The sequence below is a fragment of the Physella acuta genome, unplaced genomic scaffold (genome assembly GCF_028476545.2).
Source record: "Physella acuta isolate Inbredline_101_S28 unplaced genomic scaffold, ASM2847654v3 ptg001322l, whole genome shotgun sequence".
In the NCBI taxonomy this organism is placed as follows: Eukaryota; Metazoa; Mollusca; class Gastropoda; family Physidae; genus Physella; species Physella acuta.
Window position 1 is genome coordinate 383,196 of NW_026732837.1, and position 12,791 is coordinate 395,986.

At 33.0% G+C, this 12,791-nt stretch overlaps 2 protein-coding genes across 2 annotated transcripts; one reads left to right on the forward strand and one right to left on the reverse strand.

Moving 5' to 3' along the window:
* Positions 1–20: 20 nt before the first annotated feature.
* LOC131958379 (uncharacterized) lies at positions 21–8,236 on the forward strand. The gene is made up of 11 exons (XM_059323391.1): positions 21–41; positions 501–549; positions 4,253–4,292; positions 4,622–4,712; positions 5,624–5,639; positions 6,281–6,394; positions 6,602–6,683; positions 6,877–7,004; positions 7,126–7,268; positions 7,435–7,494; positions 7,602–8,236. The coding sequence occupies exons 1-11, from the start codon at positions 21–23 to the stop codon at positions 7,746–7,748; spliced, it is 891 nt and encodes a 296-aa protein (XP_059179374.1). The 3' UTR covers positions 7,749–8,236.
* Positions 8,237–9,067: 831 nt separating this feature from the next.
* Positions 9,068–12,555, reverse strand: LOC131958377 (cyclin-dependent kinases regulatory subunit-like). Its single transcript, XM_059323390.1, has 3 exons — positions 12,344–12,555; positions 10,325–10,452; positions 9,068–9,976 (listed from the first exon to the last, which is right to left on the reverse strand). The coding sequence occupies exons 1-3, from the start codon at positions 12,484–12,486 to the stop codon at positions 9,933–9,935; spliced, it is 315 nt and encodes a 104-aa protein (XP_059179373.1). The 5' UTR covers positions 12,487–12,555; the 3' UTR covers positions 9,068–9,932.
* Positions 12,556–12,791: the final 236 nt, after the last annotated feature.

Sequence of the window (12,791 nt, forward strand, 5' to 3'; positions counted from 1 at the left end):
TTTTTTTTTTAATGTCTTCCATGGGCCCTTGTTTGTGTCGCGTAATTTATGACAACATACTCATGATAACTTCTTAATTTTATATATCATTGTAGAAATAGATATCCACTTTTTAAATGTAGACCTACATTCAGTGGCGTAGCGAGGTCGGGTGTCACCCGGTGCGACACTTAATGGTGTCACCCCCCCCCCCCCCCAGAGGCGTAGAGGGACAAACTTTCAATTTTCGATTTGCACCCCCCCCCTCGAACTTTCGATTTGCACCCCTCCCCCTCAAATTTTTATCTATATATTTAACTATTTTTGCCTTGGTGTCACCCGGGGCGGTCCGCCCCCCCTCCCTCCCCTCGCTACGCCTCTGCCTACATTTAAAGTTTTTGTAAGGGCTTGTCCATAAATGACGTTATACATCTAAGAGTGAGAGGGGGGGGGGGGGTTGTTAAGGCTTTAGTGTCCAAGTTTGAAGAAATTCTTATTATGTGGCCTTTTTTTGTCAACAGACATTTTCCTCCGGGGGAGGGACTACACTTGAAACATTAGGGGTGGAAGGTTGGCCTTAAATTTCTTACTTTCTCCCCCTCCCCCAACGAGCGTATATTTGCTGCTGGATTAAGTTGCTGATACAAATGTATAAATTTAGCAGATCTTTATCAATATCCGGAAACATTTTCCAGACGACTGTAAGATAATAAGCGGCACCATCTAAAATATTTTATCTGAAGCCAACAAAGACTACTTTTACTAGTTTCAGACAGAACACGACTTTTCTCATAGAAAGATTCCCTTTATCTCGCTCATCTCTACAGTAGAAATGTCCAATAGTGTACATACATTATATTACCTGAAAAAAAGGTTTGCGTGTACTGGGCAAGAATGTGTATGGTACACCATGTTGTGGGAGGGGGGGGGGGTCATTAAAAAAATGACTTCAAGCTATCCTTGACGTCGTAGCCCTTCCCCACCGTCACACATCGTCACAAAAAGCCAGACTCTTTTATTAAGACCATCACAACTCAGCCTATAATCCCCTCTATATTTATGTTTTCTAAAACAGTTTTTTTTAAACTAAAATATTGTCAGACATCGGTCTATTTAAATGTACAAAAACAGTTTTATAGAGTCTAATAAAGGTTAAAATTCAGTTTCTAACATTTCATTTTAAAGCGAGAGTGTATAGTCACACTATTTGACCCCCATCCTCACCCTCATCACACATTGTCACAAAATTACTAACCCCCATACCAGTAGCGTACGCAGGGGGGGAGCAGGGGGAGCGGCCGCTCCCCCTCTGGCCATTTTCAGCAAAGTGGCGCCTTTTTGGAAACTTTTTAAACTCAAAGTTTTAAACAATGATGTTTGTTTAAAAAATATTTTTGGTCGGCACATCTATGTAAATCACAAGATTTCTTTTCATGCAGCAATAAAGCATTATTGTACTAGTCTAGTAGTGTCTACGTTTACAACACGGATTAACAGCTGCATCAGTTTGCCATTCTAAAAATAACCATTAAGATGCATTGCAATGTTTAAAAAACCTCTATTGTAGTACCACTTTTATACCCATAAAAGTATGTTTAGTGTCGCGTGACTTTTTTTTTATCCCCCCCCCCCCTACCCCTTTCTCGACACCAAGTTCACCTTCCATCATTTAACTGACCGCTTGACCGTGTGAGTAGCTATTGATCACCCTACCGGTCAGATAACAGTGTTACAAAGTGCGGTCTGTTTGTCCAACGCCAATGGTGTTTTATGCCTTGACGGTTCGCCGTCCATCTCCATTGAACCACTTATCATTATGTTAAAAAATGATCTTTAAAGAACACAAAAAGTCGGTTGATTACTTTACATGTATGATCTGAATTGCAAGTCCTATATATTGGTTATCTGTAGGCTATTTATCCGAATTTAATGATTGTAAATTGAAAAGCTGGGGTTTATACCAACTCTTATTAAAAAAAAACTTTCATTATGCTGTAATACTTTAGCATTTATAATAACAATATATTTAATTCTGATTGTAGACAAAATATTTTTATAAAACCGAATAGCGTTAAGCTACTTTATTAGATTATTAAGTAATTATTGAGTTGTTTTGATATTTATAATTAAATGTGTAGACATATACATATTTATATTAAAAGAGTGATTATTTCCCCTTTTCGCTAGTCTTGATGTCCCAGGAATTATTATGTAATTTGTTTTACAAGGATTTTTTTGTTTTGCCAGCCTACATTTTTTTGTTTTCTCGGCCTACAATGTGTATGTTTTTTAAATTTCTTCAGAGTGCTACTTTCAATTTATTTTACATCATAGCGAAGCAACAACATACAGCTAATATATATATATATATATATATATATATATATATATATATATATATATATATATATATATATATATATATATATAATATACTAGCCGTCCCGGCCAGGCCCTGCTCTGGCTTCTGTGAAAAACCTTTCTGTTAAAGACCATTACCTGTGTGTTTAGTAATCATCATAAACCCGGCATTGCCCACCCAAACCACAACCAACCAAAACCAAAACAACAAAACGCAAACATAACGCTAACACAATTACAAATACAAACGAAAACAAAAACTTAACAACAAACACAACCACACCCACAAACACCAATACAAACACAAAGAAAAAACAAACAAAAAAGCAAACGAAAACAAAAACCTAACAACAAACCCAACCACAAACACCAATACCAAAAAAAAAAAATCAACGAAAAAAGCAAACGAAAACAAACCAAATCCAAACGCAAAACCAACCAAAAACACAAATACAAACCCAAACAAAAAAAAAACACAAACAAAAACGAAAAAAGAAAGAACAAAAACGAACCAAATTAAAACGCAACCACTAACGCAAACCCACCTAAACACAAAGAAAACACTAACGCGAACATAAACGCCCGGGTCGGAATCACCTGTTTTAGCTTAATGAACGACTATAGTACCCCAACTTATTCACAGTCTTTTGCACTCACTTAAACGAACGCGCCTGTTTCAATTTAATAAACAATTTTAATACTCCAAGCTTATCCGTAAAATACCTACAACATTTGCACTTGATCAATCCCCGCTAATTATGTAATTATTTTTTTTCCCAACACCAAAACAAAGTAATTAAAAAGTAAATTATTTTCACGGAATGCGATTGTTTTATAAAGGGAAGTAATTGTGTTTTTCCTAATTTATCAAAGGGAAGTAAGTGCTATAGGACTAAATAAAGACATAATTAGAATTTTTGTAAAAGATGATATTTTTTTTAAAACTTGTGTTTAATGAACATGCCGACAATTATTACTATAATTTGAAAAATGAAAATTATTTCCCAACACTTTCAATGGTAATTTTTTAGCTCATAAATTTAGACAAATGCGCACGATAATTTTTCTAACACTTAAAATCGTACAATTCCAACGACATACAAATGCATTACATACAGAACTGAGCTTTATATATTAGATATATATATATATATATATATATATATATATATATATATATATATATATATATATATATATATATATATATATATATAATACACGTATATAGAACGTGTTAAAAATCCGGCGCCTTTTTTGCTCTTTTCGCTCCCCCTACAACGAAAACCTGGATACACCTCTGCCCCATACCATACCCCCCTAGGAGTGTGACGTCATTTGTGGACAACGCCGTACAGAGCCTATTATATATTATTGTTTGAGGCTTGACAACCTACTGATGGACTTAGGGGTCATCCATAAATGACGTCACCCTTATTTGACGATTTTTACCTCCCCTTTCCCCTCCGTCACACATCGTCACAAAAAAGCCAGACACCTCCCCCCCTAAAACGACGTCACACCTCAGTCTACAACACCGCTCAAAATTGCAGTTGAATTTTTCTTAAAACATCGATATTTTTCCAAAATCTTGTCTGAACTCTGTCAAAATAGAGTATTTTAATCAATTCCTATTAAAACAGTTTTCTAAAACGCAAAATAATGTCTAAAATTCGTTTTCTAACATTGCTTTTTTATAATGCAAAAGTGTGACGTTGCACAATCTGAACCCCTCCCCCCCTCCCTAACACACCGTCACAAAATTACGGAGCCCCCCCCCCCCCCCTCCCCACGAGTGTGAGTGACGTCATTTATGGACGACCCCTTATCTATGTTTGTGTGAAAGAAAAATTGCATTTTTAAATAATACTTATTATTTTTTTAACGTTACAAATAATTATTTTATGGGTAGAGCGTATAGGCTTTCGATTGGTCCTGTTTCATTTGTACTGGTTAGCCTAAAAATTAAAAATAGTAATAACATTAACTTGTGTACAAAAATAAGTTTGATTTGTCTAGTAGTATCTAGCAGTATATTATAGGGTACTATTGTTAAACTTATTAACATTTCAAGATATCTAATTTTAATTTAGTCTAATCTATCTTGAGTTTGAAGACAGTTGCGTTAGTCGCTGGTTAGTCTATCAAGTAGATCTATCACTAGATTTTACTATCTAGAAATCTAGATCTAGATTAGATTCTACCTCTAACAAATTAACAACAACATGGATGAAAATGGTTTTAGTGAAAGTGCATTAGTTGGAGAAACTTTTCTTAACAGTTTACCTGACCAAGTGGCTGCTTTATCGCAAGCTAAAAAAGAACATGCGATCGAAGTGGCGAAATTAAAAAGCATTCTAAAAGAGTTGGAGGTGAAATTTAGAATAGATATTAGATAAGGATTCTAGTAGTTTACAGATCCAAAATTTATGTATTATAATAGTAATATCTAGATTCTAGACCTAAACTGTAGAACAAATAGTAATATAACTAATACTCTAATAATAGTAATACTGACTCTTGGCCTGCCTTCCACGTTATACTAAATTAATATAAAATTATACTTACTTACTAATGTATTACTAATACTTACGACTTACAGTGTCATTAAGTTAGTCATAATATAAATAATATTATTCTCAAATGGGCAGGGGCCTATAATAATCATTATTTTACACTGTTGTAATGATTATAGATATAGGCCCATAGCCCAATGAGAATAATGTCTTCTTGGAGACGTTAGAAAACACCAAGCTGTAAAAGCGCACCTAGCAGTTCCATCTCTTCCTCTCTAGGCATATCGCAACCACCCCCACCCACACATGGTCTGGTGAGCTGTGGTTCACGCTAAATGTTTACAATCGTAGAGCCGGGTTTAGTGACACCTATTAGGGGCAGATAATTTAGTTTGAAAACTATTTTAAACTTAGGGGAGGTAACTAAGAGGAGGCTGCTTTCACGGGGGGGGGGGGGGGAAAGGAGGGTTTTCGTGCTTTATGTTTTAAAGCAAATATTTTCAGTGACAGCATTGGTACTGTCGAATTCACAAATTATGAATTACTGAAAAGTCGGCTCGTATACTATACTAAACTATATACTAACTGTATGTTGTATAGAATATACTAATTGTGTAATCATACTAGATCTCTATTATTATGATAATAAATATAATTATTTATTAAAATTATCAATCAAATTTATAAATAAAGTATAAAGATTTAAATGTTTGAAAAATACTTGAAATTGACTAATTGACTAATTTAACTTTAATATTTCATACCAGGAGAAACATTTTGTAGGTGAGTTTGTTTTTGACATTTTTTTGTGATGATGTGTGACCAGTGTTTCTTCTAGACTTTTTTCTCCTGGGGGCACTTGAAATTTACAGGGGGGTGGACACTGGTAAAAATATATATTTCCTATATAAATTCTATTTTGTTCGGGGGGGGGGGGGGGGAGGGTGTAGATGTTTTTGGCCCCCCCCCCCCCCCCCCCCCCCCCCCCCCCGAAGAGATGCCTGGAAGAAACTGTGTGTGACACTGGGAAAAGTATATATTTTTTATAGGAATTGTATTTTGTTCTGGGGTGGGGAGCGGTAGACATTCCTTGGCAGGGGGAGTGGGTGCCTGAAATAAACTTTACCTGCAGACCATTTTTAATATTAAACTTATAATGTTAGTGTCTTTATTATCGAGTATCGATGACTTCATTATTTTTGTGGCGTTTTGTTTTGAAAATTTCCTATATGTTCCATGTGATGTTACAGTTCTAGATTTTTTTTTGACTGTGAAAGTTTTTATTTTCTTTGTGTTTTCTCTAGTGCGTTCCAGAATTATAGAGTGACAGAAAAGCGAAACTATTATTATAGATAAAGTTTATGCCTGTTATTTTGTATATAGCTTCTTTTGTTGTTATTTCTAAATTATTGATATCTTAACAGAAAAAGTTCAAAAGGATAATTTGATTATTGAAGCAAATGGTCTGTTTTCAAGTTTGTGTGCTCTAGAAGCTGATGGAAGTAGGATAAAAAAACACAATGAAGAACTTGAAAAAGGTTTGATCCATGTTGTAACTACAAAAAAAAAATCATAAAGTATCTCAGGTGAAAATTTTTAGTTCTATAACGGAATTTTTTAAACTCAAATAACAGGGCACTGTTCTAACAATTTCCCACTTTAAAAACTAACGTGCATAGCAATAACATTGATTAAAATTAAATTTAATTATATTCAGTGTTAGAACAATTGATGTCTTTTTACAGAAATATCAGAAGCTATATGGAGAAATGAAGATCTGAAAAGAAGAATTATTTTAAAAGAAGATGAAGTTAAGAAAGAAAAAAAGTAATTTTTAAAAACTGTTAAAGATTATTAAAAGAGTATTATTCTACTGCCATAATCAAATTTTACAACTTATATTAAAGCGGACCATGTTTCTCCAGCCTTCTAAATCCTTTACTATTTATCAGATGAGAAAAGTATTAAGAATATTTTAGGCAGCTTGCCTTGAAAACATTTAACAATTTTTTTTTATCAGGAAACATTCAGAATATTTGAAAAAAATAGAAAGCTATAAATCAGAATTTTCTCAATATGAAAGTTCCAATCCTGTAAGGTTTGAGCTTGATAAAGTCAAGAAAGAAACAGAGGAACTAACAACCAGAAGTAAGTGTAACACTTAAAACTCAGATATAAATTTTTTTTAAATTTAGTTTTAGTTTTATTAGTTTTTCCTGGTCGCTTAGTTAAACAAACCTGCTCTTTTCTTTGTTTACTATATCTAAAGAACAACAACTAGAGGAGCAAATAAAAAAGTGGGATAGTGAAATAAGCTACTCTAATAAATCAGATGTTGAGATAAGATCATCAATAGAAGGTATAGAGGCTTCAGTTGAAGAAAAGAAAATAATAAATAATAACATTATGCAGGTATGTTAGTTAATTTTAAAACTACAAACTAGTTTTTATTTTATTTTTGTAAATTTATTATAAATTATAACTATTATAAGCCTTTGCTCTGGTCACTATGTTAGTTTAAATGTGTAACTTAAATTTGTACTTTAATGGTATTGGTAGCCTACTGATTTGTCAACAGCAGTTCGAGACTCATCAACAAGAAAGGCAAAGACTGGAAATAGATAACCACATTTTGAAGGTAGGCCATGATACTGTATTCAAAATTAATAACGTAGTATTGACACTGAATATCAACTACATTATAATTATACAGTCAAGTTACAACTTACTTACAAATCTATCTAGAAAAAAAATTCAGCTTTATTGACTAGACTGAAACGTCAAGTGGAAGAGCAAAAAATAAAATACCACCAGAGCATCGGATATAATAAAAATTTCACAATGAGCAAGAATAGCTCCACTAGAGAGTTGGAAACTGAAAATCAAAATTAGTTAATTATTTATAATATAATTAAAGTAATGTATTGAATTCTCAGTGTTTGCTCATACATGTTTGTATATTATTTAATTAAACAAAAAATAACATACTCAGCATTAATTTCTCTTTAAAAAATTAATTTTCAGTGTTAAGATCCTTTATTAGTGATTTCTATTCTCAGTCTATCATCATTCACTAAATTACATGATTTTGACTTAGTCCTAAAAAGATATCTACTCTCTTAATCAGTAATAACTAGTGTATGTAATTTGTTGAAAGTTTATGTTGTGTAAAGAATGTGGAATTATTTACTATTTGTTAATTTTGGTATACAGTATAGTAGATTACTGTTGTTGCACAGGTTTTGACTGTGACTTAAGGCAGGTTATGTATTGTGAAATCATATGACAGTGGAATATGTGGTTTGTCCTGTTCTGACTGTTCATAAGAAAGAAATGTTTCCATTCTATTGTTGAAGTGTTGTTTGAATGCATTGTTTATACCATGTATTATTACTATACGAGCCGGCCCGCGGCATAACATACGCCGCTATTTAGTTGTTTCTAATTTTCAATAATTCATAATTTGTGAATTCGACAGTACCAACGCTGACACTGAAAATATTTCTTTAAAACACTATAAGTAGCTCGTTAAGGACCATAACCCCCCCCCCTTTCCTTCCCTCCCCCCCCCCTACGTTTAAAATCGTTGGCTCTGCTTGTAAACATTTAGAGTGAACACAGCTCACTAAAACCATGTAGGGGTGGGGAGGTAGGGAGAGCGTTTGCAGCTTGTTTTCTAACGGCTCGAAGAAGAGAATTATATATATAGATGTCTAATAAATTCAATGAAAATGTATTATTTGTAGTCAGACTCCATCCACACTATTGTAATGTACTGGTTATTAAATTTTGTGATGATTTAAATGGTTGGCTCACACAAATTTCCACTTCTGTACCTTGTGAGCACAAATTTGAAATAATCAACTTGGATATCTATCCACTTTATACCATACCATTTGATTTGACTGGTTTTCCCCACTAAAAGTACTAAGACTAGCTAACATATTACTGATGTATTATTTGTGTTTAATTTTTTTTAACCAGTTTAAACCACTAACAGCATATCTCAGGATTGGCTTTCATCTGCTTACCAAAAGGACTGTACATGTTCAACACTGCCAAAAAATGCAGCCCGTAGTAGTTTAATGTATTCTGTGAGCAAAATATCCAGCAGTACCTCTTAACTCATCTAAATGAAGGAGATGGCAGGGCCTATACAAGATTAACATTACACCACAAAATGTACATTTAAAAAAACATCACTAACAATATTAACATGAGATGTACTTTATTTTGATAAAACAGTACAGGTACCGACTACTAAATACACTTGTGATTTAACTTTTTTATAAACAAACCTTCAGTTGAAGCAAGTAATCCAGTCAAATTTATAAATTCTGATAAATTCAATAGTGCTGTTTAAAGTACAGTTCTAACTTCAACAGTACATTATGGCAACATTAAGAGGTAATTAGTAACCAAAGAAAAAAAAATCAGCATGACTCAAATCAGGTTTGATAACAAAGGGGGCATAACCATGCCCTTAGTCCAGTACCGAACTAATGATTATAATTAAAAAATGCAGGATTGATCAATGTGGAGAACAAACAACATATTAAGTAGATTGTGAAAGTGTAGGATAGAATAAGATGAATGAAACAAGCACAAAGATACTTGCAACAAGGACAAATGACTTAACAAGAGACTATCCTAACATATTAAACCTGAAACTAATATTTATCATTTTTCAAATCACAAATCCATAATTGATTTACCAAGTGGATATTCAATTAAAGTACCTTATAAAAGACCATGTGTGGCAACAAGTTATAAAAAATATCCTTCCTAACCACCAAGCTAAAAAAATGTCCCAATACTTATGGTTTAGCATCTAATGTGGTAAACCTTGATTTAAAATAGATCTAACAATAACATTTTCCAGGCTACAACAAATCACAAATTAAAAACACCACATTTTGAGAATAGTAGAGTTCAAAGACAGCAACATATATCCATGTATATGAAATAGGCGGTCAACAAAATATTTACAATTATAAATCATGTCATCAAAATTGCACCTAATAAAATCCATTTTTACACATGTTCATAATTCACAATATTTGAAAAGTCCCCAGCTCACTTGTCCGGTAATTTACGCCTAAAAAGTAGCACATGTGGTTCTGGGAAGAGAAAAAAATGGGATAGTAAAAATCAAATAATGACCATGTAATAAGCACAAGCAAGAAAAGTGTACAGTTAAAAGCTGAAGAAATATGCAAAATTCACAAACTGTAATAATTAAAAATCCAATCACATGCACAAAATAATTTAAACACACCCTCACTTTCTTTTTAACTACCACTTCCGATTATATATGAAAAAGTCATATTGTGAAGCAATTTTTAAAGAATTAAAATACCATATCTGAGACCTTGCAAGTCAAACATATTATTAACTAAATTGTAACGGAACAAAAAAGCATTCCCTAACTGCCAACTTTATTACCAATAAGTAACGAAAATGCATACCTGGATCATGACGCATGTAGTGAACCCAGCCATGGCTTTGTTGCACACCTATACTACGCCATTCATTTTCAGTCATAAGATGTGTTTTAGGAACTAATTTTGCAATTTCTTTGGGGAGCATCACATGTCTGTTGAAAGTAATTGTTACAATAAAAAGCATTTTAACACTACATTTAGATTGCATCATAAAACATGACGTAACATTATGGATGAGGAGAGCAGGGAGAGCCAAGATGCACATACTGTGTAACATTAAATTAAAGTTGGATTGCAAAAACCTTGACTCAGTTCCTGCTCTTTTAAAAATAGATAATAAGAAAAGTTGCCTATTGATTTACATTTACAAAAAGAAAAAGGAGATTTAATATTATTGACAAGGTACATTGCCTCTTTTCTAGTCTATTAGCGCAATAAGCAGTAATATACCACATTTCATTAGTTATATCAGTATTATCAGGTAAGCTTTGCAAAATGGCCTAAACTGATGAGAGAAAAACTGGGCAATCTTTCCAAATAAAGCGCGATTGATCGTCCTGAAACTTCACCGTAGCTTATATTCTTAGATAACAGTAGTAATGGGAATAGTATTTATTTTAGTTCAGAAAAAATGTTAAAACACTAAATGAAAACAAACATGTTCCCACGGAAATAAAGGTTACCAGAAATCATTCAAAAGTTAAAAGAAACCTTTGTAAACAATCTGTTTGAAATTTCGTTCACCTAACCTTTACTTTAAGCACTAAAGTTATAGGTTTTTGAGAAACTTGAAGCAGAAGCAGGGTAAGTAGAAATTCCTGTTAACAGAAATTGTTCAAAAGAAAACTACTAATTTGCCATATTTGTTTAAGAAATTTCATCAACCTTACTGAAACTATAAGCAAGGTATCTAGTTCAAATACCCACAAAGACAGACAGAATTAAAAAACCTGTTTTGTTCCTGCTCTGGAGGGTTGTAAAATGCCAAAATCATTAATTTTTTTGCATGATCATGATTACAATACAAGAAAAAAGTGTCCAATAAAACAAGCAACATATTATTCAGCAGAATCCCAGAGAGCTAAGTCTCCCCCATTACAGATCTTAAGTTCAGATCGCAGTCCAGACTCAGGACGTCCCTGTGACCACCAAGCTCTGATGGGTACTAGATTGTTGTTTTGGGAAAGTAAAGATGGCTGAACATAGGGGCCACACCATCCCTTCAAATGGAAAGGTCAAGAAACATACAAACTGTTACTACTGTTAGGTCTGAGGTGAACTTTATTAGCAGACATGATAATTTTTGGAATATCGCAATTACAAATGTATGACCTGAGACTCTTCTGAAAATAGGTGTAAGGTTGTTGGTAGTGACATAATCACAGGCTTAGTTTTTTTATGGTAAAAAAAGTGATGGTTAGGGTGGGTTGACAATGACATCAGTGAATCATCAACGAGTCCTAATTGTAATTGGTTAACTACCAGTAATTTCTGAGTAATACAACACCTCACTTCTATTATTTGTGGATCATAGGGCACTGTTATACAATACTGTAATGTAATGTAAACTCCTGATGACGATTCTAGTTTTAGATTTTAGATCTAGATCTAGGAGGAGATCTAGAATCTGGATAAGTCTAGAATTGTGTAAGATTCCTATAAACTAGCTAGAATCTAGATTTTAGCTAAGCTTAGAAAATTTTCAAATTAGGCGAGGTTTTTAAAAAGACAGTTCAACTTCATCATGTCATATGCTTCCATTCATATTTCATAATCATTTCTAGATTCTAGATCTACTTACTTTCTAGACTAGAATGTAATCTAGTCTAGATCTTTTATGAAATAGATCTAGACTAGCCAAATTGCTATAACTATTAATCTAGATTTAGTATTAGATTACTGTTATAAAATATAAATTCTACATCTAGAAATACTAATATGAGTAAAATGACATGTTTGGACAAGTCTTTCTTCTACTTTCTGCTTAAGAAACTTTTTAAATTTCTGGTAAGTTCTATTTTTCATCAAAATATTCATACATACCTGTATTCATATTCATCATCTGTATATTTGTCTGAATAATATATTTGTTTTTGCAGTGAAGACATTTCTTCTTTTGTCAGTTTATTTGTTATTTTTTTGCCTCGGCACTCTGCGATATTGCTGTCCAACATGTCACTGTTCATGTAGTTGCCATTAAATTTAGAGCGAGAGTTTGAATATGGTTGTCTAGAGTAGTCTGCCTGCCATCCAAAAACGATTGGCTGGTATTTGTGTCAGACGATTTTCTATTGGTCTATTTTTAATTGCGAACGATAGCCAGATTAATTGGCTGAATTCAAGTAAAAGATACGTAATGCGTGAACCTGCTAGGTACCTCAAGATCTAGATCTATTTTGAATTTTCATTTTATTTTAGAGGGTCACAATTCCAAGAGGGCGCTCAGATTTTAGTGTGGTGATATATATAAATATATATATATATATATATA

Coding starts and splice junctions, on each gene's coding strand:
- LOC131958379 (XM_059323391.1), top strand. CDS start 21: ATGGGCCCTTGTTTGTGTCGC. Junction 6,684..6,876: donor GAAGTTAAGAAAGAAAAAAA/GTAATTTTTAAA, acceptor TTTTTTTATCAG/GAAACATTCAGAATATTTGA. Junction 7,495..7,601: donor TAGATAACCACATTTTGAAG/GTAGGCCATGAT, acceptor AAATCTATCTAG/AAAAAAAATTCAGCTTTATT.
- LOC131958377 (XM_059323390.1), bottom strand. CDS start 12,486: ATGAACAGTGACATGTTGGACAGCAATATCGCAGAGTGCCGAGGCAAA. Junction 10,453..12,343: donor GATGATGAATATGAATACAG/GTATGTATGAAT, acceptor TACTTTCAACAG/ACATGTGATGCTCCCCAAAG. Junction 9,977..10,324: donor CTACATGCGTCATGATCCAG/GTATGCATTTTC, acceptor TTCTCTTCCCAG/AACCACATGTGCTACTTTTT.